This window comes from Chironomus tepperi, unplaced genomic scaffold (assembly GCF_022539635.2).
Source record: "Chironomus tepperi strain 1889 unplaced genomic scaffold, CSIRO-AGI_Ctep_v1 contig_260, whole genome shotgun sequence".
Taxonomy (NCBI): domain Eukaryota; kingdom Metazoa; phylum Arthropoda; class Insecta; order Diptera; family Chironomidae; genus Chironomus; species Chironomus tepperi.
In genome coordinates, this window is record NW_027226382.1 from 266,847 (window position 1) to 293,464 (window position 26,618).

At 32.2% G+C, this 26,618-nt stretch overlaps 1 protein-coding gene and 1 non-coding gene across 2 annotated transcripts in view; one reads left to right on the top strand and one right to left on the bottom strand.

The window, feature by feature from the left end:
* Stacl (SH3 and cysteine-rich domain-containing protein) overlaps positions 1–26,618 on the top strand; it is a 173,764-nt gene that overhangs the window by 114,399 nt on the left and 32,747 nt on the right. Inside the window, 3 exon segments of the mRNA XM_070641878.1 lie at positions 4,822–4,970; positions 20,311–20,426; positions 23,634–23,789. Of these exon segments, the coding sequence (XP_070497979.1) occupies positions 4,822–4,970; positions 20,311–20,426; positions 23,634–23,789 (421 nt within the window).
* Positions 3,103–3,173, bottom strand: TRNAG-GCC (transfer RNA glycine (anticodon GCC)). Its single transcript has one exon. It is a non-coding gene; the product is annotated as a tRNA-Gly (tRNA).

The following is a 26,618-nucleotide window of genomic DNA, read 5'->3' on the forward strand; positions in this document are numbered from 1 at the left end:
CCCGACTGTTATTAGGTCACGGTAGTGTCGGACTCCACTTCGCTTCGCTTCGTTCGCCCGACTGTTATTAGGTCACGGTAGTGTCGGACTCCACTTCGCTTCGCTTCGTTCGCCCGACTGTTATTAGGTCACGGTAGTGTCGGACTCCACTTCGCTTCGCTTCGTTCGCCCGACTGTTATTAGGTCACAGTAGTGTCGGACTCCACTTCGCTTCGCTTCGTTCGCCCGACTGTTATTAGGTCACGGTAGTTTCGGACTCCACTTCGCTTCGCTTCGTTCGCCCGACTGTTATTAGGTCACAGTAGTGTCGGACTCCACTTCGCTTCGCTTCGTTCGCCCGACTGTTATTAGGTCACAGTAGTGTCGGACTCCACTTCGCTTCGCTTCGTTCGCCCGACTGTTATTAGGTCACGGTAGTGTCGGACTCCACTTCGCTTCGCTTCGTTCGCCCGACTGTTATTAGGTCACGGTAGTGTCGGACTCCACTTCGCTTCGCTTCGTTCGCCCGACTGTTATTAAGTCACAGTAGTGTCGGACTCCACATCGCATCGCTTCGTTCGCCCGACTGTTATTAAAAAACACTAGTATATTTTTGCACTAAAAACTACATATTTTTATATGTGCTCGGTTTACTCGTGATTTTCGTATATTTATGTATATAATGTTTGGATCGGATTGCAATTTCGCTCGAAAGCAATATATAAAACTCCAAAACGTACTGTTTTGTCTTGTGAAGTATAATCAAATTTGTATTAAAACCGTACAACAGTATTATACTTATTTCCATACTTTCTTAAATTTCCTTCAAATTGCTAGTTTTCCCATTGAGAAGTCAACAATATTGATATTTATACAGTATAACAAGATCCAGTAACATTCAGGACCATATTTACATAGTATGTCAATATCCAGTAACATCCAGTTCCTTATTTATACAGTATATTAAGATCCAGTAACATCCAGGACCATGTTTATACAGTATAATAAGATCCAGTAACATCCAGGACCATATTTATACAGTATATTAAGATCCAGTAACATTTAGGACCATATTTATTCAGTATATTAAGATCCAGTAACATCCAGGACCATATTTATACAGTATATCAAGATCCAGTAACATCCAGGACCATATTTACATAGTATGTCAAGATCCAGTAACATCCAGTTCCATATTTATACAGTATATTAAGATCCAGTAACATCCAGGACCATATTTGTACAGTATATTAAGATCCAGTAACATCCAGGATCATATTTATACAGTATATTAAGATCCAGTAACATTCAGGACCATATTTATACAGTATATTAAGATCCACTAACATCCAGGACCATATTTGTACAGTATATTAAGATCCAGTAACATCCAGTTCCATATTTATACAGTATATTAAGATCCACAAACATCCAGGACCATATTTGTACAGTATATTAAGATCCAGTAACATTCAGGTCCATATTTATACAGTAAATTAAGATCCAGTAACATCCAGGACCATATTTATACAGTATATTAAGATCCAGTAACATTCAGGTCCATATTTATACAGTATATTAAGATCCAGTAACATTCAGGACCATATTTATACAGTATATTAAGATCCAGTAACATCCAGGACCATATTTACATAGTATGTCAAGATCCAGTAACATCCAGGACCATATTTATACAGTTTATCAAGATCCAGTAACATCCAGGACCATATTTATATAGTTTAAGAAGATCCGGTAACATCCAGAACCATATTTATCCAGTTTATCAAGATCCAGTAACACCCAGAACCATATTTATACAGTTTGAAATTCAATCAATATTAACGGATTTTGAAGATTTGAATATAACGGTTTTCTTAGAATTCAAATTTTTGCTAAGAATATCCGCGAGAAAATCACTTGTTATATTTTTTGTCTTACTTAAATATCCTGAACAGATTGATATTATAATATAGTTAACAATTTATATTATTAATCGATGTTTAGTTAATCATATGAATTAATTTCCGGTTCGATATACAGTCTGGTTAATGAAAATTAAAAATACACATAATTGACAATGGATTTTTTTCAAATTTTTTCCCATATAAAAATTTAAATTAATTAATTAAAATATAAGGAAGCGAGTTAGCGATTTAATGATGACAAAATATCAAATTGCCCTCCGGAACACACACGTATAAAAAAAATCAGCTTGATCGGACCAGTAGAAGTGGTCGAAAAAAGGGTCACAAATTTTGAACGTGACAGACAGAAGGACAGACAGAAAGACAGACAGAGCAAGTCAAATAAAAGCGTGTAATAATAATAATAATAAATCAGTTCATTTTTATTTATAAATCCGCAAAACTTAGCACACAAAACAATGCACAAGCAATAGACTAAATTAAAATAAAATGTATTTATGTTCCTAATATATTTTATGACTCTAGAGAGACAATTTAAAACGAATTATGGAGTAATTAAATAGACCATAAAAATGTAAACGCAATTCTCATTATTTTATCGCTTCCTCTATTTCTCCTCATCTTCACTTCTAAACATTTGGCATGGTCTGTAAATATTATTTAAGGATTTTAGGTAATCGACACGGGGAATTAAAGCTTCTCATGTGTATTACACCTAACAAAACATTTCCTCTAGCATCGAAGCATTAACTTTGCTTCTTTTTTCACCTTCCTTTTCGTACACAATTGCTGTACATCGCTAGTAAAATGATGATAAAGCGAGAGAAAGGATTACAAACGCCCACAATAAAAGTGAAAATTCATGCATGCTGAAAGCTCTTCAATATGTCAGAAGTAACAAGAGTCAGTCAATGAATTTACATGAATTGAAGATTGAGTTTAAAGACTTAAAATGAATGATTGTGATATGCTTCTTTGTATCTTGAAATGGGATTAGAGGAATTAGATCAAAATGATACAGTTCATGTTACTGCTATGATGATTTGGTTTTTCAATGGAATTCTAGGTATTCAATTCCATAAAATATTCTCACTTACCAAAAAGTGAAAAAACCTTCAAAAATATCAATCTCATTTAAATTTTAAAGCAAAATATTTTCTTAAATTTGGAATAAAAATTGACAAAAAAGAATTTCAACTGCATTGTCCGGGAATCGAACCCGGGTCGTCCGCGTGGCAGGCGAACATTCTACCACTGAACCAACAATGCGTGCTGTTGAATATGTATGACTGTGAATTAAACACATATTTAAAACGCACAACTGAAATGTGTGGAAAATAAAATTCATGTTTCATATTCAGTAATCGCAACTTTGACCAATGAATATCTGAATGTTGCTTAGGATTGAATTAATATGAAAATTTAGTTTGTCATGTTGTTCCAAGAGTGTTATATGTGTGTGCGTAAAAACTTATATGGAAATCTACCGTTCCATATTCCACGTTGTTTTACTTGAAATTGTTCCAATTTATCAAGTTTCGTTTGAATCAAAATAACATCTTCTTATTAGGGGAATAGACTAAAATAATTCTATTCTTTGCAATTAATGCTGGAACCTGCATGTCTTCCAGAAAGTCAAAAATTCTCATTTTGGTCAGTTTTGGCAGATTTTGTCAACTAAAGATCCAGTAATGTGGTAAATAAGATATTGAAGGTTAGAAGAATCAATTCAAAGAATTAGGAACTGTCAGTTCAAAATTGTGGCTTCTTATACTTTAAAAGCCAAGCATTAAAAATTAAACACCAGCCATAAATGGCTCGACTTTAAGCTGTCATTCTTAAGATTCATCTAAACTGTTTGCAGTATAATAGACAAATAGAGGGAATAAAGATCTTTAAAACAATAAGATTCACACGATTTATCGCAAAAAGTTTTCATACTTCTCAGTATTTCTGTTCCCCTCTGTTATCTCCAAGTTTCCGTTTTTTACTGCGATGCTTGCGACTTTTTTTTTTTCGGAGGGATGTTAAAAAGCATCCTTCACGTACATAAATTTTTATCCATTTTTTTGGTATGAAAGAAGTAGGCATCAACAAAAAACGGGCAAAGTGTGAGGATGAAGACCCACATTTGCTTTATTAAATTTCATAATTCATTCCATTCAGAAACCGCAGATGGGCAGACGAATATATCTTCTTGTTTTCACGTTGTTTATATACTTTATGCATCCGTAAAATGTGTGTGTATATGTGTATTCGTGTGTGGGCTGAATGAAATTTCCTACATGCCTTCACTGTGTTTTTGTGCTGTTGAACTTTTTCCTTTATGACTTTGTGTCTCTCGTATTCTTTGGAGCGACAGATAAATTTTTTGTTGCGGTGTCGTTTTTGGTAAATCGTTAAGGTGTTGCTGATCTCACACTTTGGTTGTTTTTCATGTTTCCAGTTTGGTTAATGATTCAATTAATTTAAGGCTTCTTAAAAGATTGATTATAGATGTGGTCAGCTTTAGGTGATTCTTAGGAATCGTACGGCATCCATTAATTATAGTCGCATCTATCAATTCCCATCCTTTGCTGAGCTTTGACGTCATCCACGTTCCTGATGTCATTTGCGATCAGCTCGTAAAACCATTAACAACTTTTAAATAAATGCGCCTACATTACAAAAGCTGTAGACTTCACATTGCATTATATAAATTTTAAGAAATAAGAACTCACTCAGTCACTTTTTGTGCTTATGGAGCAACGAACATAAATGATGATAAATATTTTTATGTTGGAATCATGAGATGAATATATGAAAAATTGATAAATCTTCTATCCCCAAGTACACTGAATGAATTTATCATAAAATATGAAATTTTGTTGTCATTTTCCCTAATTTTCTTATCTCATTTTTGACAATCTCGTTACAGAAAGAACTTTTCTTGGCCAAGCTCGATCCTGGTTCACCGAAGTTTGGTGAACGTAAAATGTCATCATCCTCCTCGTCAACAATGAAGACAAAGTGGTTAAAAGCTTTTCGTAGCCTTAAGCCGGCTTCCGGACCATCGGGTAATGATAAGTAAGTATCGAGATGAATAGAAATTGTTTTTTGAAATTTATTGCATCATTTCATTATAAATTGAGTTTATTTTATATTATTATGAAATTTATTCTACATTAATGATGATAATAAGAAGGAGAGGAACTGTTTAATAAGAAGAAATTAGAGATTTTTATCTATTTAAATGAAGAAGAAGGAAAAATGGAAGAAAAAAAAAAGTTTTTTTTGTCTCGAATTCTTATAAGTTATTCTTAGCATTTGCATATTTCTTGGCTGTTTGCTATTACAGCTGGATGTAGCTTTAAAAGCAGAATTGTTCAAAGTGTACTGAGTAACAAGAGTACTCTGAGAGTAGCACAAAGTGTTGGCTATAGCACCGCTATCACGCTGTATTAACAACTCGAGCGACATAAATGAAGAATGCTCCATCATGGAGCTATTAAGGCTCCGATAAACTTTTGTTAATAAGATTGTAGTCACCTGCTTTTGGCGTTCATATGGCTTTCAAAAATATGCAGTGCCTTCCATTTGGTATTAATATAAGATCACCGCAACACGCCGATTGTTTAAAATATTAGTCCGAGTGACATAAATGCTTAAAGCTCAGCAACAGAATTATTAAGACATATTTGGCTCCATTTGGCCGCAAAAATGAGTCGACTTCTATTTGGCGCCAGCAAAAGAGGTTAGCGGAGCTTTTAAAGTTTCGAGGCGGAATCTACTTCATTTGAGTCTACTTACTTACTTCACTGGTCGTACAGATCAACTGTGATCAACGGCCTCCCTCAGATTACGCCTAAAGCTTGCTTTATCGCTGGCTTTCGTCTATTAATTTCTAACACCAAATGTCATTGATCGTGCTCGAGTAAAAAAGCCCATAAAAATTAAAATTGTGCCCTCAATTTCCTAATTTCCAAGAATCTCTCAAAATTTAATTTATTATCGTCACTTCTTACACTTTGAATATTAATATCGAGGCGTGTATGACTCATGAGTCAGCACAAATAATGATGAATATGACGACTCATGTTTTACATTTTATGAATAATCTTTTTCATTCATCAATCATTTAATGTCACTGAACAGAAAAGGTCCTTACATCATGAAGATGTATGATTTCATGGATCATTAAATTTAAAACTCAAAAATTTAATTTATTTCCTAAGTTCTAAGCCCTAGAATTTTTTTTTGTTGCCATGATGTATAGTTTACATAATAATTTTTTATGTCTTTTTCTCATTTCAATGCTTATTATCTATCTCGCATCACCCTCATGAGTCAAACATAAAAGCCTCCATGCATTCAGAAAATTTTTCATAAACGCTCTAATAGTTACAAAAAGGAAAGAACTGGAAATGGAAAAAAATATTCATATGCATGACTCTAATGTGAGAATCTCTAAAGTGCTTTTTACAATGCAATAAAAAAATCAGTCATTAAAATGAAAAGAATAAAAAAAAAACATAGTTAGGATGTCTCACGAGAGAACAAAGCTTTCATGCTAGAAAAAGCATGGGCAATAGAAATTTCTACACTAATAAGGCGCGTGACATGCAGAAGATGCCAGCATATCTATCGTCATGCAAGTCATTTATTTACAAGTTCTTTTATATTCGTCATAAAAGCTATTTGGTTAGCATGACTTTTGGTAATGAGGCAAGCTTGTCTTCAGTTTGGCATGTTTAGAAGCTTTTAAGGTTTTGGAAAATGGATATCCATAAAATGATATTTCTAAGTGGCTTCTTCATTGTAATTTTTCTTCCCAATCAGCACAAGCTGGAGTTTAAATGACAATTTTCATGTCAACTTATATAAAGATTGACACTTTGATGTAATGTAGCTGCCATGAATAACTTGTACTGATCGGGTCTGTATAGGTTTTCAATACCGGTATCCAAATACCGGTATACCGGAATTATTTGAAAACCGAAATACCGGTATTAAAGATTTTTGAATACCGGTATTCTCGGTATGGAAAAATGTAGGGAAAATTTTAATATTTTTAGTAAATTTCAGGTAATTTTTCAAAATTTTTCTATTAAATGAAACGTTGAGAATTTGGTGTTCATAGAAAATCGTCGGAAAAAAGTTATTTACACTCGTTTATTGTCAAATTACGTGTTAAACTTAACATATCAATTTTATATTGAACCATTATTTGGAAAAATTTTTTAACTGGTTTTTGTTTTCATTATTAAAAAAATGATGCGTAATATTATTTCTGAGTGTTACTTCTGATACGTTAAAACTAGTCATCGAGTGCACATCAACTTGGTATTAGTTAGTTATAACGAATTTTTGTCTGCTTAGGGTTGGTTAATTTTTTTTGCAGTTATAAACCCATTCATATGAATACGTGAAAAATAGGTCCATTAATATCGAAAAATGTGTCCTTTCATATGGAAAACTTTAAATTTTTTCTAAAAAGGAAACAATTTTTTAAGGTTTTTTACATACTTAAAATGATATTTTGAAACGGTTTGAAGATTTATTAAAGATTTTAATTAACGGAAAAAATGTAGAAAAGCAAAATTTCACCAATTTCGTGACCTGAGACAGCAATTATGTCTGAATTTTGAATACCGGTATGAAATACCGGTATACCGGTATTGAGATTTTTCAGGTCTGTATTGAATATAATTTAATCGTATGTAAATCTAACAAAGTATATTTGTGATGAAGCTGTATCTGAATAGCACAAAACGGTTAAATGATTCAAAAGACGGCACCATATCGATGTGACTCTGGCTCGAGCTATGCCGTCCTGGATTTATCTGCTTATTCTCTTGTAACTTTTCAAACTTAATACTATATCTGTCATACCATATACCGTTCCTAAATGTCTTGATTTCGACGAATTCTCGAGATCCTTCTATGAACCATTAAACTGCCCAATGTTTAAATTTGAGGATTTGTCTTTGATTCGGTATCATATACTTAAGACCAAGTCAGACTCGATAGCTCTTAAACTCAATATTGAATTGTCTTTTTGAGATTTACCTCCCATTTCTATAGCTTAAACCAACCCATGACAGCTAAACCCTATCACTAATGACTTTCTAACTTGCTCATTTCTAACACATGAATCGTTAACGTCATATCCACTTTTATGTGAATATGAAAAGCATAAGGAGAATATAAAAGAAAAGGAGAAAATTCATTGAGGCGTGAAAAATGTTTACAAATAATTGTTTAGCATAAGTTGAAGTGAAAAGAATGAAAAATGGAATTTTTTCCTTTTCTTCTCACAAAAAAAAAAAAAACTTTTTTTTTTAAAGCAGCATAGAAATATTTATGAGGCACTTTGAGTTATAAGATGAAGTAGAGTCAACAGCAAGGAAACGTGAGTAGAAGTGAAAAAAAATACATTTTTGTGCTGAACAGTGCCAGTGCGAGGATTTGATTTAATGAGAATTCAAGGTGAAAAATAATCTTTTAAGATTAGACTTACTTCCATTTTTCTTCAGATTTAGATGAGTTTCTGTTATTTATCTTCTTATTCTTCTTCGAACTTTCTCGAAAATCAATATTGTGACTGTCAACATATACTTTAGTCCTATAACAAGAAAATCACCATTAAATGTCAAATTATTGACCGTAATGAGTGACTTACTGCAGATTACATCGAAATTGATTGATACAAAAATAATTCAGAATGACTGAAAGTTAACATCATGAGATTCTTATTTCATGACATGATACATACTATATATTTATGTTTCATTTTCACATGATGAATTATTCATATTTTGATAACGTTAGAATTACTACCAAATATATGATGATCTTTTCCTAATGCTTGACTTAATGGCATCAAAATAATTTTCTACACGCATTGAATTTGGAATTAAGGTATGAAAGATTTTCTGATGATTCTTGGATATAACGCAATATTGAAAGCTTTTATGAAGAGTTTCAAAAATTTCTAGCTTTTGTTAATTTTTTTGAAATTTTCATAAAGTTTGAAGACGAATAATTTGAAGCTTTTAAAAGCATTATTAATATTCTTAATTCAACAATGATTAAGTGTGTACTCGTCAGTTTTCACGTTGTTTACAAAAAGTCGATCATCAACATTTTTTTCTTCATTTTTCTCTTCTCGGAATTAATTAAAACGGCACGAGGTAGCCTAAAGAGAAATCATGAATCGTTAATAAAATATAACATTACGTAATTTCCGAAAGTTTTTTAATTTTTAATAGGGTTCGGCAAAAACCTTCAGACCTGATTTTTGACCAAACCATTTTTATTCTCTCTGTCAGTTTGTTTAAAAATTTTGATCTTTATTGAAATATGTATAAATAAATATGTAATCATTTTGAAAGCATAAAATCATTAAATACACGAGTCATCAATTAAAAAGAAAAATTAAAAATAAGAAAGATTAAATTTAAAATGATTTTAAAAATTGTGTTTTTTTTAGTTTTGTATATTAAATTTGAAATTTAAATTTATTGATTAACTTTTAAATTTTCAATTTGACATTTTTGAAAAAAATTTGAAAGGTGCCAATTTTAAATACTAAACAGTTAGAAAAGACTAAACATCTGTGAATTATTAAAATTGGCATCTTATGTTTTTTTAAATTTATTTCAATTTTTTTTAAAAATTTTTAAATTTTATGTTAACATTTAATATTGTTACTAACTTATTTCCTTCAAAATTCCTCTAAATTTGTATCTAATAACTTTTTTTATATATATTTTTGTAACAAAATCTTTTCCAAAAATAAACTTATTAAAAAAAATCCAAAAAAATCCATTGAAACATAAACAGACCCACTGCAAATCATATGTATCATGCTGTCTCTACTGTTCTTAATATGAGGTAAATGTAGTTGATAACTCATTCTCCTTTTTTATTGGCTCAAAAGCTGCTACTTTACAATTTTAAAATTTTGTTAAAACACAGAAAAAAAACTAAAATTTCACAAAATGAAAACTTTATCGCTAGATGTTGTCACGCTTTTGCAAATTAAAAAAGGCTCTTAAGCATAAAGGAATAAAAATTTTAAAGTTCCTTTTTATGATGCAATTACATTTTACCCATATCTATTATGTCCTATTTATCTAATAGATTTGTCAATTATTTATTATTTTTTGGGTATAATTTCATTTGTTTTTCTGTCCTTTCCACGGCAGGACATTCGCTGGAAATAATAATTTCAGTGACAATAAATTTATCGAGCACTTCCCAAACCACTTTTAATAATTTTGTCATATTTGTGATAAATGTTCATTTTTCAGCAACATAATTTACGGATTTATGCAGAGTTGTTGACTTTGAATACTTTTGGTTGATTTTATGAGGCATTAATATTAATTTATAAGTGTAATCAAGGCATTTCAACTGTTTTCGCTACATTCATCATTTTAAAGGCTTTGTAAATGATGTGAATTTAATGCTAGATTTCCAGGGTCACTCAGAAAGCACACACCAGAGGAATGACCGAAAATCCTACTTGACTCTGGTTTGATTCCAGAATCACGCTGCCAAGAGGTCAAATATTCGGCCATTCTTACGCCCTGTGCCTTCTGGTCAGTTCAACCCATCTCGCCAAACAAATAAATCCTCCAAAAGCTGGACACCATAAGTCAATGACTCCATATTGTACTGTCAAACCTGTAAATTTTCAACCACAGTTAATATATTATGCCAATAACTCTGCATAAATCTATAAATTTTATGACAACTAAACTATGTCATTCATTCATGCATTCATGCAAATGTTAAATTCATACAAAATTCATTTAAATGATTTTATTTAACGAATAATGTTGATTTTTGCATAATTTTTACTGTTATGAACATACAAGTGCATCAGCACCCACATATTCTTGCATTAATTGTCACATTATATTTATGTTTTAATGAACTTTTTTTCCCTCTGTTGCACATATTTTAAATTTCACATAAATTGTACAGTGTGTGGTTGAAAAAATGCCGGGATGAAATATGATTTTGGAATTAAACTTTGGAAAATTCAATTTTTACTGCCACTTTTTTGGATCTAAACCTCTACTAAAGTGTTTCGAATAGGATAAATTGGTTAATCGATCAAAAATTCAACCTAAGGCAATAGTGAATCTGATTATGTGTTGAATTCGGTTTGAATCTATGCCAGAGGGATCCTGAACTGCTGGTAGATTCTGGACAGATCTTCCGACTTGTACTGTTCGAGTATCTAGTCTTTTTCGGCTAATAATCCGAGTTTCTAAATAATCCGTGCTTAAAAGCCATACCCAGCAATAAAATCTGGTCTAAAACTCCAAAATCTGCATTCAGACAAGCTTCACAGAAGTAAAAAACACTACTCAACACGACATCAGCAGTTTGCATCACAAAAACACTGTCGAAAATGAATGAATAATTTTATTTTTATTGCGATAAATAAAAGCTTGATTTCCAAGTTCACAACACACGCAAAGCAACAAAAAGCAATTTTAATTTGAATTTCAATAAAAATTTAATTCCAATTAAGCATAATTATGATTTTTCCTCATTTATTCGAGTCGACAATCATACCGCTATAAATAATGTATGGCAAAATGTCTTTAAGAAGCATTTTTGTTGTGTTTTTAATTAGGCACAATTTCAAGCACATGCTTCTACAAATCCTTTTCCTTATTTTCTGTCGGAATTCCCGCATTAAATATTCCATTTTTATGTATTTTATGCTTGTTCTATGCCTACAAACAATATTTTGTTTGAATTTATGCACAATGCATTGAACAAAGTAGCATAAGTTGCTTGTTATACTTGCATAACATATCTTTATACTCTCATATACACATGAATGCATAAATGTTTTAATGTTTCCTTTATGGCTTGCAAATTTCCTCTTCTTCTCACTTTTCTATCGCTCTCTTGTTAAGAATTCCTTTCCTTATTTCTTCCTTTATTTCTTAAGATTATTTAATGAAATTTTTCTTGATTTTTGTTTACTTTAATGAGATTTATTGGATTTATTGTTTAGTTTTGATTCAGTTTTGTATATTAGGATCTTTTGTTGATGAGATAAAGCTACAATACTTAGAAATTTGTATAATTTAAGATGTTAATTGTTTGAAATTAGAAAACAGACTGAAATATTTACATGAAGGGGTGAAAAACTATGAAAAGGGAAAATCAACTGGTTTTAGGACAAATATAATTTGAATATTAAATGACAGTTGACATATTTTCAACAATTTTATATTGAAAAATGGAATTTCTGCAATTTATTGATGACTAAATAGGCTTCTTACCTTAAGCTGGTAATACTATGTATCTTTCAGCTTTAATTTATCATCGAAAATTTTAATAAATTGATTTTTCATGTTCATTTATTGAGCAATTTTCCTAAAAAATCACAACTGAAACTAAATTTTCATGCATAATCACATTTACTGATTGATGATGAAGTTGATTATTGGATTTATGTTATGATGAAACATAAATTTAGATTAAAATTTATTGCACATTAACACATTTGATAAATCTATTTTACTCGTCGTCATAATCCATTTAACTGAGATTAAAATGCAATTCTCATGCTGAATTTTGGTTGAATAACACAGCAACAACAGCATCACAGACTGATTATTTTTATCCCCATTTTTGTCAGTGCAGAGACAAGGACATACACAAAAAATTCACAATTTTCATTTTACATTTATTAAAATATTTTTAAAACTTTTTTCATTTGCTTGAAGCACTTTTATGTATATATTTTGCGACATGATATACTTTTATGCCCTCTTTTATCCAGACTTTTTATATGTTGTGCCAATTATAGAGGAAGTGTATGCTCACTACAATGTCATTGTTTAATTCACTTCATAAAATAAAATACACAGAAAAACATTCGTGTTTGCCTGCAAAAGTTCTGTTTTTTGAATGAATTTAATTCCGATGGACATACAGTATAAAGACAGTGAAATAGCTTGTATTTGATTCTTTAAACTTTGAATGCCTAACATAGTGAAAAAAAAATTCATTAAAAAGTTTTCAAATTTGATTTTGTTCGGCAACTAGCTTTGAGTCGGTAGGATGTAGCATCGGATATAGTGTCATGCCATATGATGATTGTTATGTAAGCTAATGACAGGTTTAGAGGACAATATTAGGAGTTAAAGTAGATATGATCTAGAATAGTGGCAACATTGCAATGATCTAAACAACAATACATTGTGCTACAAACCGATAGAATACTAGAAGGTCGAAGCCAGGCTCTTGCTCATACAAAAAGCCTTGACACTTAAACAAGCCTAAAAGCTATTAAAGCACTAACTTCTAAAAAGTCCATTAAAGCAAAAATCATAGAAAATTACAACATCAAATAGTAAATAAACTCAATGTTGCCATTCCACCCAAGGCGGAACCAATTTATGTAAAATTGCTATCAAAACTTCCTATAGCCATAAATATAAAAAAATTCTCAGAATGCAAAGCAATCTAACTGAAGTGAAAATTTCAAATGAAAATAAACTTTCAATTGAGTTAAAATCAGCAAATGTTAATTTAACTTGGAATTTTACAATCTACTCAAGGCAGTGCTTAATTCTAGGAAAATCAGAATGAATGAATGTTTAATTACTTTTTTATTTCTTTGAGATAAAACGGATATAGATACATTTCTATAGCTTTGGTGGTTTTGTAAATTGTTGAATTATTACTGCTAGACTTACTCTGAAATATCTAATTAAGGATCTGATTATTATTGAACTAGTGAAGAGTCGGTCATTATTGACGAAGAAACTAGAAGTTAGAGGTCCAAAGCAGTAAATTTGCAGATAAAACATTCAGGTACAACATTCAGATTCAAATAAAGAATCACGGTACTTTTAAGGCTCTAAATGCACTTTTATTAACACCAAATGGAAGTTGTCATCAAGAGCCATATGTCCTCTACATGAAAGTGTCTTCCATTTGGTCTTAAAAGCTTTTTTTCTTTCGTAAACAAACTCTAATCCTAACAATTGCCCCAAAATAAACATGGCGTAGAAAAAGCGAAGAGCAGTGTCTCCAGACAGAAGTGACTCAACCATGGATCCAGATTTCAATGAATCCAACTCGATGCAATTCATAAAAAGCTCAAAAACACTTCATAATCACATTATCGTTGTAAATTCAACTTCATTGCAAATAGCTGTGAAGCTGTACAAAAAAATAAAATTCTCGTCATAAAATTTCCTTTCATCATCTGTTCCACTTTTATCAACATTTTTTTGTTGTTATTTTACGATGAAAATGTAAACATAAAGTTATGACAATTATGAGCTTTTTCTTGCCACTTAAAGAATCATGGATAAAAAACTTGATAAGAAGTTTTTTTGTTTTTCTTAGTGAAACTTAATCCAGATATAGCCCCGGATGCTTGTTATTTTAACAGCGACTTTAATTTATTAAATTTCCAGCATTTAAATGTCTGGAAAATTTCTTTCACCTCAAAGTTGAAGTCTTTTTTTCATGATCCTCTAACCTAAAGATTTATGGAAAGGTTCTCTGTGCAAACAAAGCCTTCACCATCATCATCCTCATTTTTATAGCTCTTAAAACCACAAAAACCCCATAAAAATCATCAGAAATTCAAACAAAATTCTCTTCCCTCAAATTAATTACACAAACAAACATAATTTGTATGTATTTTCATGTCTCAATATCCTCATGTCGCTTTCATTTGTCTGTTTGGAAAGGATTTATCACGCATTTTCTATGTCATCGCACATGATGTCTGTGGTGTTTGAAAATACACCTAAAGGAGCAATTCTGGTACTAATGAATCGTATTATGACTTTTGAAGTATGTGACTGAATGAACGTGAAAGTGTTTTATGTGGCCTACGGGATTTTGAGGTTTTTGAATCTTTTTGACACTTTTGAACAAGAAAAAAAAATGGATAATCTTGTTAATTATTCAGCAATGTTTAGAATTTTAAATGAGTTTTTGAGCCATTTTCTTCGAAATCTTAAAGAAAAATGAGAAAGAAAGTCCATCAATTTCGACCTACTTATGGATTTCCCAAGATATATAGATGTGTACATACAAAGTATACTCGACCATACTCGACCATACGGAATTTCGTATACTAATGAGCGATTCCATGAGTAAACGGAACTGAAAAAATTTTAGTACAAAACTTTGTATTCATTTTTCTCTTAAGTTATGCATTTTTAGTTAACTTTTGAAACACATTTAGGATTATTTTTCCATTTTAAATGTGTTTTTAGTGTTTAAAGATCTTAACATAGCTTAATTATGGCTAAAAATGTGTTTTGTGTTTTGCAATAATCGGTCGAAAGTTAACCGATTAAGTTGTGTTTTCTTCAATTTTCTCCTTAATTACAGTAGTTACAGGCACAAATAAGATATAAATACAAAGCCTAGGCGTTTTCAAATGTATTTTGTGTAATTTTATCGCACGAAAATGTATATTTAAGGAAATATTGACAATTGAAAATTTAGAATTTTTCGAAAAGTTAACCGATTAAGTTTAGTTTTTCTGAAAAATCTTTTGTTATATGCCTCTATGTAGTGAATTTGTTATTCTTGTGGTTAAATATTACAATAATACATAATATAAGTTCATAACATTGGGGTAAAAATAGTTAATTAAAGAAATATTCATAAAAAACTTTTAAGACAAATTTTTTTTCACTCATGGAATCGCTCTAATGTAAACAAAAACATTTGAAAAATATTATAAAATTATATTCAAAAATTTTCAAGCAAATATAGAAAGATACATTATTTTTGAGCTTTAGTCAGTTAGATTAGCATATAATGAAGCATTTACAGTGCTTCTGTACTAACTAAACTCATCTAAAAGTAGAAAATTTTGCAAATTAAATTTTTATAAATTTTAGCAATTTTCTTTCATAGTGTTAGTGTTTACAAAAAATTCAAATTTTTGACCGTTAAAAACGACCGAATTTTTATATGAACACATCTATATATCTTGGGATTTCCTTGAGGTGTCGGGGCAAAGTTGAGTTCGAAGTATCAAACCAAATGTAGGCGAGACTGCTGGTGTGAAAGGAAGCTCTTAAAGACTATGTAATTAGTCAGCAGATCGAAATATTGTAGACCTTCCTCAACTGACCATATGGCTGCCAATATCAGACTGATTCCACTTGATGTTAATAGAATAGGTTCAGTGGAAATTAAATTAAATAATTTGAATAAAATTTACTACAATTACTACATCATATACGAAAAAAGCACACAAAACAGAACTAAGTTTTATTCATCAATCATTATTACAATTGTCTTGTTAGAGATATAAATTTAAAGCACAATTTGCAACACAAAATGCATTTGCATCAATGTCAATTCAAAAGAAATTTTCATCATCAAAACAACTAGAACAGATAACTGAGCAAATTGCATATCCCGAACGACACGAATGAAGGTAGTTCCATCACGGAGCTTTAAAAGCTCCCAGTAAAGCTCCTTTATTAGTGCCAAATGGAATTTGCCTGTATTTGGCGGCCTTGTGGAAGCAGGAGTTGTCTGCTCTTTGTAGCAGTCTCTGTGTGACATTCATATTGCTGCCAGAAATGGCTTCCATTAGGTGTTAATAAGAGCAGATCTCGAAGTCGACTCGAGTCGACTTTTGTATGCAAAATCCAAGTCGATTTCGATTCCTCCAAAAGAGACGAAGCCTTTTTCATTTGTATCGTTCGGGTATTTTTCATATTCAATATTTGCAAACTAAATCATCCACAAATTGCAATTTCCAAAAGACATTAGATGATGATGACAATAACAATGAGAGTAATGCACGAAAGCGTATATAGTATATGAAAATGTCTGAATTATTCAGTAGTTATGAGTTGAAAATTGTCTTCTTCTTATGATTTTGTACTACAAAAGAGCTTTCCATCATCATAGCATGCTATTGTGGTGATGTTGCCTGTGATGAAAGCACAACCATTAACAATTCGATATGGAATGAAGAAATATTCACCACACATGACACATTTCATATTTTTTTCTGCTCTCACTGATGAAGCTTTTACAATTCCTTTCTATATAATCATCACAAACTACAGCTGCAAGTATATTACAAGACTGATTGACAGCTGAAATATTCATTCACATTTTTATTTTTATATTCACACCGTTTTCACGTGTGAATGTATTGAATTTGTTCAGATTGAAAAACCAGTTTTTTGGATTTTCCAGCAAAACTAAGCACGATGGCAAGTTGTGTTCTATCGCAAAAAGTTTGTGCCTGGAATTTCACATCATAATCAAAAAACAGATTTGAAATTGGTTGAGGCATTGCTGAGAAAATCGAAAAATTCGCTTTCTGTAAGCAAGCAAGCAAGCAAGCAAGTTAATGTACACGATAACTCAAAAACGAGACATCGTAGAGACTTCTAGTTTTTTGCAATCGATCGGTGCCATTCCAAGGAAGAACTGATTAGATTTTGGGCATGGCAGGAACAGCCGTTGCTTCTAAAAAAGCAAAAAACTTTCGGTTTCATACAAAATTTTAAAATCAATGTTTTCTACGATTTTTTGAATCTTTGAACGTTGTATAAAAATTACGAAAAATATTTAAAGCCTGCCTACCCGCTAACGTCTGATTCCTGAAACATGTGCCAAGCGAAGCTTGGCCTACCCGCTGGAGCCTGATTCCTCAAACATTTGCCAAGCGAAGCTTGGCCTACCCGCTGGAGCTTGATTCCTCAAACATTTTCCAAGCGAAGCTTGGCCTACCCGCTGGAGCCTGATTCCTCAAACATGTGCCAAGCGAAGCTTGGCCTACCCGCTGGAGCCTGATTCCTCAAACATGTGCCAAGCGAAGCTTGGCCTACCCGCTGGAGCCTGATCCCTCAAACATTTGCCAAGCGAAGCTTGGCCTACCCGCTGGAGCCTGATTCCTCAAACATGTGCCAAGCGAAGCTTGGCCTACCCGCTGGAGCCTGATTCCTCAAACATGTGCCAAGCGAAGCTTGGCCTACCTGCTGAAGCCTGATCCCTCAAACATGTGCCAAGCGAAGCTTGGCCTACCCGCTGGAGCCTGATTCCTCAAACATGTGCAAAGCGAAGCTTGGCCTACCCGCTGGAGCCTGATTCCTCAAACATTTGCCAAGCGAAGCTTGGCCTACCCACGAGACTTTTTATGGACGGTGTGAATATATCCGCATTGGGTTTCTACCCGATACACTAGTTATGACTGACATTTTTCATATGAAATAATTTTTCATGTCTCGTCTGATGTACACAAAAAAAAGTTCTACCTTGATTATTTGCATCATTTGATATGACTGAGAGTTAGACTTTGGTTAGGGAAATGTAATGAATTTTTAATGCTGCTATGGAAGTAAATATATTTTGTATTTGATGATTAAAATATTTTTTCAGCTATTGATTTTCTTTTGGTGTAATTTTTCATGTCTGTTTGGGGAATTTATTGCTAGTAATTTTATAAATGGGGATTCCCCATGCAAATTAAGAGGTTATTGAACTATGGCTAGGTTTGCGTGTAGTCGGACACATTTTCCGAGTAGCACAAATCGATTAATTGATCAAAAGTCCGGTTACAGACCAACATGACCCTGAATTGATAAAGGATTCAATACTTTGTCAGTGTGACAATGTCAGAGTCACGTCAACTCAATACTGAATTTGGGATCGATTATCCAACATGAAATTGCTAAAAATCCGGTGCCATGCCGACTTGAATCTAGTCTGAGGCAGGATCACATCAGATCTGATCCGTTTACAGAGTCAAGCTAGCTTGGATCCAGTTTTTCGGCCATTGCTACACCATATACCTTACAGTACTGTATGGACATTCAATTTTATATAACTTATACACGTAGGAAGCTTAACGGAGTCTAGACGGAACTTTTCTCATTTCTGTAACTCTTTTAAGCAGTCTTAGGTATTTGAAAGTTTTAAAATAGAAGAATTTCAAGGACATAATAGAATCTGGACTTTCGTTGACCCAAAGAAGAGTCACGCTAGTATACACATTATTCAGCATGTCTACAAGTTTCCGTTAAATGGAAATAAGATTTTATGATTTAGCTATACCAATAAATTCAAAAAGGAAAATGCGCTATGAAACTGTTTCGTTCTTAAAATGTCTACCCTAAATTTTTTTCTCATTATTTATTATTTCCTGTTTTATACATAAATGTATGTGAATGCTATCCATATGAATGAATTCTTATTCACTCTCTATTTCTATATCTTATAAATTTTTATTTCATACAATTTTTCTATGCGATATGCTGCAAAATCTCATACACTCTCTAAATCTATTTATCTCTATATCTTTTAGTTCCACCAGATATAAATATAACAATTATTATTATTCAGCTCACATAAAAATATTATATAAATTATTATTTCATTATGTATTGCTTTTGCTACCGAAATATCTAATATAAAATATTTATTATGTTAAGGCTAAGTGGATTTGTCTACGCAATAAAATTGTGAGATCTTTGCTAGTTTTTCTTAGTCCAGTGTTGTCCAAACTGTGTGCTGTGCCACGCTAGTGGCAAATTTGGAAATGCCAGTATCTGGATGACGTGTACCGATCAGTCAAGGAGCTTGATCATGAGTGTCCTTACATTATTGCTATTTTATTGAGTATACTCATAAATACGCTCATTTAAGAGAGTTTGGCCATTGTAGGCTAGGGTGTGGAGTTCCAGTTGCTTCGATACATCACTACGATGTGCCACCAAGTTGTAGCAGCCCATCAATGTGTGCTATAGCTCCAAAAAGTATGAACAACACTGCTTTAGTGCGTAGTTTATAAAAGTTACAAAAACTTCTCTGGATACCCAATTGTGAGGTGCCTTTCTGTTTAATTCAGAAAGTTTATCTACATTTTTATGCTTTTATGAGTTGCATAAATCCAGAAATACTTCAAATTCCTATTAAATCCTCACAGAATAGAACATCATTTCATATATGAATTTCAGAGATTCTCTCAACAAACGCCGAGGAATAAAACAGACTAGATTCAAATATCACAATATATTATTTTAAAGCTTCTCCAGAATGAAAATTTATGGCAATTTTGTGAGCCATCAGCTTAACATACTTTTCATTATATTCGGCATCATATATGATACAAGCAACTTTATTGGATTTTCCTTCTACTGACACTCAAAAGAAAACAGCATCCGATAAGTTTTTGTGCTTTCAGCTATAGTACAAGCTTAGATAGTTGTATGAAAAATTAATAAATCTTATTTTTACAATAACTCTAGATAAATCCACTGTATGACCTTTAAGTAGCACATCCATTATAAAGAAATTTTTCAAAAGCTAACACGATGTCCTTTAATCTTCTCATTCATTTCTCTTCTCTTCTTCTTCCTTTTTTCTCTGTCCTCATCTATAGGAAAAATGGTAATGCCAACATTAATGCAGCCGTTCGTACAGACGCTGAACACAACCTACAAGAGTATACATATAAAAAGATAACACCATGCGATGTTTGCTCACAAGTTCTAAGGGGTAAGTTTGTTTGCTTTTTTCCTACATTCTATCCTTTTTTTTTATTCCTTCAAACTTAAAATAGTTTCCCTCTTCTTAAGTACTCAATGATAAATTCTCAAACAAACGCCTTCATACTCGTTTGTTTAAGTACATTCTCATAAGTGTTGGGTGGTTGGATAGAAAAATGAAGGATTTTTGATGAAAATTATGCTGTGAATAATTTTATGGAGTTTTGAGCTATTTTTGATGTGAAGCTTGTATGAGGCTACATGTGAATTTCAATAGGAGCACATCTAATCTAGGCTCTACATACAGAGTTAGCATATGACTCTACATATATGACATGAGCATACGTGTCAATTCCACGTCTTAACTTTAATAAGGCAACGCAGCGGTGTCCTAGCGAACACAGCTCGTAATCTAGCTGGCTGTCCTATAACCTAGCGATCCCAAGGATACACTTCTCGAGACCGAAAAGCTTTGTCTTAGTCTTGGTCTCGGTTTCGAAACCGAGATTGGATTGTCTTGGTTTCGGCTTCGTGACTGAGATCAGAATGTCATAGTTTCGGTCCCTAGACCGATATGTCTTGGTCTCGATTCTAAAAACGAGATCGGAATGTCTTAGTCCCAGACTCGATCGAGATTGGAAAGTCTTTGTCAGAACCGATATTGGAAAGGCTTGTTCTCGGTCTGGAAACAGAGATTGAAAAGTCTTAGTCTCGATACCAAGACCTAGAGCAAAATGTCTTAGTCTCGGTCTCGAAACCGTAATCGGAAAGTCTTGATTTCGGTGTCCTTCTCGATCTCTAAAGTATGTCAAAACCAAAACTTCGGGAAACCTTAAGATTTTAAGCTAAACTTTTTGACCATTTTGATCAGTTCCACACCCTTTAGTTCTACGCTAGATTGATGAAATCTTCACAAACTTTTCAACTTAATTTATCACCGATATGTGCTTTATAAGACTTAAACCCAGAATCATGTGATAAATTTGATATCCTATTTGCAAAGATGTGCTCAAGCTTTCCAAAATGGTATTATCTTTGAGTATAGACGAAAGAAATAAATTTAACCACTTTTTATTAATCTCTTTCATTTTTCATCTATCCACCAAATACAAGTACTTATTCACACACACTCACATTTCCTCCTACGAAAATGTGAACGTGTCAATTCCAACTCCGAGGGATATAAAAAAAAGTTTTAATCCGTTTTCAACATATATCTTCATAATATAGAAAATAAAATTGTTTTTCTCTTATTTTTCACTTAGTGATATAGTTTTAGAAAAAAGTACAGTGAAAATTTATAAGACGATAACTAGAAAAAAATTCTTGAAAAAAGAGAACAAATTTCGTGTAGATAGATTGAGGAATATATTATCTTTATATTTAGATAGATTAGTTCCACTTATTCTTCTTATTATTCTCATACATAAATTATTTGGTAACGTAGACAGAAGAAATTTTCTCGTTTTCGTATTTTATAGTTTAGTCTAGTAGAGAACATAGTGCTGAATATCAACAGAGAGAACTGATCTACGTGCAAATTTCATTTTGAAGGAGGCAAACAAATTTTTAAAGACATGAAAAATTCAACAATTTTGGTTACTTTAAACAGCTCATTCAAATGCCTCGAGTGCAATTCAAGAACTTTCTAAATGCTCTAAATGCTCGACGATAGTTTGTTGATTTTATTTCAACTTGTACTCCTTCAAACTCGACTCGACCTTCGTTATCGCAGTGAATAAAGTTTATTATGCAGCAATAAAAAGAAGTAACAAGTTGGTTGTGAAGGAACAAGCAGTAAATATTTATTATGGCTAATCATTAGTGATTGCTGTCATAAAAATATTGTTGGATATTCTATGATAAGTGGTCACTTTATATTTAGCAACAAAGTTTACCAAAACTTTGATTTAAGGAGATTGTGTCAATTGAAATAGAAATCAATTACTGCTTGTTATTCTATTTTGTATTAATAAGCAAGTTTTATGAAGTGAAGTTGGTTGAAGGACTGGATGTTGACCACTTTACCAACAGTACTCGAACAGACAAGAAGCATTCTCATATAAATGAGTGATCCTATGTAGTGATATAGGAAGGCATGACGATATATGTATGTCAGACATGTATGACATATCGCCATGCCTGCCTATACCAGTCTACTAATTATCTGTTAGCGTTAAGACTAATAATATCTCCACATATTTTCAATGATGTTGGTAAGCAGACTTTATCATACTAGTCCGGGAGCAACTAGCCAACTGAACAAGATGATAACTAATGATGTAATGGCCGAGTACGTGACTGTGTATCTTCGAAAGATATTTTAAGAAAATTATGAAAGTATTCTTGGAAAGCACATGGCGTAGAAATGACCGAAAATAAAGCTCAGAGTGACTTGACTCTGAAATGGACCGGATTTTAAATAATCTGGCCTGTAGCCAGAGTCTTGATAGCCTTGAGTCGGATTTTTGCCCATTTTTACACCATATACCTTCCGGGATTAGCAATACAAAATCTGCAACTTACAAGTATCATAGTGCTGCATCACAGTCAAACTAATCGTATTCCTATACACATCATAAACTGCAACCATTTCAATAAAAATACATATCAGAAATACCCTGTTAAGCTATAAAATTTTATGGAACGATTAGCATTTATGAGATCTACTTCAATGCAGTAATTGACCACAAACAACTTTTGCTTGTTTTCACAATTAAATGAGCTGTATTTTTAGCCATTTTAAGCTTCTTTTATTGCTGTATAATATTATTTTATTTTCCGATTCCTTTAAATTTGAAAGACAAAAAAAGCTGAAACAGCACAAAAGAAAACCGAAAAAAGGAACAAAAAGAATCAGGAAAACCGCGTTATAAGCGATTAATGTTAAGGATATAAAACATCCTTCGATTCCCAATTTTAACCTTCGTTTCCCTCATAAAATGTGACACTAAAAAAAATTATGAAATTTATCCTTTTTATTATCGTCACCAAAATGAATCTCCTCCCTCAACCGCACACAAATAATTAGTGGATATGAAAAAAAAAAAATATAAATCCTCGACGGACAACAACAACAACATTGTTAATAATTTCAATTTTTCTTTCCTTAAATCTTTTTCTGTTTCCACATCAAAAAAATACCTAAAATGACACAATAAAAAACTCTTTAAATATCATTGTCACATGAATAAAATGCTTTTGCCACGTGATACAGGACACACACGACAAGGCCTCAGATGTAGAATATGTAAGGTTAATGTTCATGCTGACTGTGCACCACAATTACCCAAATGTCAAGTGAAGGCGAAACTTTTAAGGCGTCAAAAGAGTACATCCGAGATAGAAAATAGAATAGAACAGGAGGAAGAAAGTGAGTATGGCGTATGACAAAATTTTTATATGTGCTATAAAAGATTTTTTATAAATTTTTATTCTACCTAAATTTCCTCCTCAAAAACAAATTTGTAATCCAAATGATATTGAAAAAAAAAAAAAAACATTGAACAATGAACTCGAAATTGTGTAGCATATGCGATTATTGTGTAAGATACATGATGCGTAAATGATATGGACATGTCCAGATATGTTGGGATATTTATGTAATGTGAACATTTGATACCCAAGCGACACATCATCGAATGGACAACTTGACATAATGTCTAGTTTTTTCAAACTGAACCTAAGGTCGACTAATCACAATTTTTCCGGAAAGCTCCTTAAAATTTGTCAAAAGTCAATTTTAGGTCTAGTTATTAACTAAGCTTTATGTCAAAATTTACACTCAGGATCATGTCAATGATCTTGTAAATACATTAATGACGGCCTGAAATAACCATCAAGTGAAGAAAAATCAGCCAGGCAACTTCATCGTCATACTGTGTCGCTGGAGTTACTTTAATGATTTTTGAAATTGAAGTGATTCATGTGGATATTTGGTAACCTAGCAGGCAAATAACATGATTCAAAAGATTTTTCTACTTCATTCTAGTAATTTAGAATGTTTGCAAGTGTGCTCTTAAAATAATGCTCTTTATTTACTAGGGATGTACGTCCCGAAAAGCACACTGCGTAAAAATGGGCAATAATCCGGTCTCAAGCTTATTTGGTTCTGCCCTGAGATTAGATTCTATCGAATTTAGTCTGAGACTAGATTCACGTTTATTTGGGTTAGAATTTTTTTGCCCTTTCAACTTCTTGTGCCTTCCTTGTACATTCAAACTTGAATTATTCAATATTTTCTGATCATTGCCTGTACAACTGTCAAAATTCAGACTTGAAGATTTGGCTATTATTTAACACATTTCTGCATATATCAGCACTTGAATGATGCTGAAAATGAGTGATAATTTTATATAAAATAATGACCATAAATTAATCAATTTTATCGCATGATTAAAAAAGAATCCAACAAGTTGAATCCATTTCATATAAATAACCAAGCAAACAATATGATTGCTATACACATCATGTATAAATATGCAATAATCGCATAAGGTACATAATAATCGTATTGAGTATACAGCAAATGTATACAAAATGCGAAGAAATATTCCATCGAGACACGACTACACAAGTGTCATGCTTTAATGACCTTTGCGCCAAAGAAAACAAAAAAAAAAAAAGAATTAAAGCGCTTGTTTGGCTTTTCCCAGCCTTATTTGTTGATTACATGGAAATATAAAAAGAAATTAATTCGCAATGATGTGAATTGTTTTGCTCGCTGCTGGGATTTTTTAGTTTTGTTGTTTTTCAAATGAATGGAATCAGCAGAAAGTTTTAAATTTTTTTTTTTTGCTACGAGAATTTACTTTCAGTTCTGTTTTGTGCATTATTTCATTACTTTTAAGATTTATTTTTAAGTTTTTCTTTTTTGTGAATTCCCAACGAATTTAAGAATATTTCAGCTTGACAGCCTTTCTTTTTAGCCTCGTGTGGATTCAACTGACTGTCTTTAAATGTACCCAATTATGGAATGTATCAAGATGCTATTCTCTCCCATTTCATTTTACCTTGAGGCAGCTTGAAAATAGCTGCTGCATGATTTTTTTTGTCTTGTTTTCGACAGCATCAAAACAATTTCAAATGTAGACTTGGAAAGTTTATTTTTAACTCACTAAGGAATCAGGATTTGCGCTTTCTTTAAGTGATTTTTATCCTTTATGCTGACTGAGGTACTAGTTCGTTATGGATAAGAGACATGTGCTCTTGAGAATGTTGCATTTTTATATCACATTATTCTTTGAAGGATTAGTTTTGAACTTAAGAATTTCTAAGGTGTTTGTTGAGGTGCTTACAATGATGTAGTACCCGAGCGACACATGCTTTTGAAGCTTTGCGCTCCGTGACGTACTCGCAAGAGCACTCTATAAAATCTTATACAGATATCCTGTCTGTTGTCTAACAACTCGGCCACATATGCGTTACACTCGCACTGGCAGATTTTCCTGTATATCGCTCGATACTCCAAATTCAACTCTGCTCAGACACAACACCCCCTTAAATATCGAACGTAATAATTGAACGACTACTTAATATAATTTAAATTTCGAATTAGACTCAAAATCCCAAAACTTCACTACACCAATGAAGTATTCATCTAATGCAATCTAAACTTCAGTAATGTCTATTGAACCTCAAACAGCATGAATAGCAACTTCAATTCAAACCGTCCATACTCCAAAATTAACAATCCTCTCAGGAACTTCTTAACTCGAATAAAATTCGAATGCTTGTTAATTCTGCCAATAACTTTTCAATTTTACATTTGAAATCGATGAAGCTGAAAATTTTTCGTTCTTATTCGTTATCCAATCCACCTTCCATCCATGATAAGAAACATTTTCTATACATACTTACGATAAATGTAAATACAATCAAGCGTAAAATATCATAGAATGAAATTTAATACCACATACAAATTTAATACCACATGATGTTTAAAAAAGAAAATCCTATTTTAGTGGAAGGGCCAACGCTATTATCACGATTCATTATGAATCGAGGACAGCCTGAGTTAGGTTAGACATTTTCTTCATTTTTTCCACTTTTTATTTTTTTTACACTTTTTATGGATTTTTTTAGTTTTTTTTTACGTTTCTTCATTTTCCTTCCTATATTTTCTGTGATATTAACTCGATAAAAAATGAATATGAAAGTGGTGTGCGCTGGGTTTTTCCATGGACATTAAAACTAGTTTGTG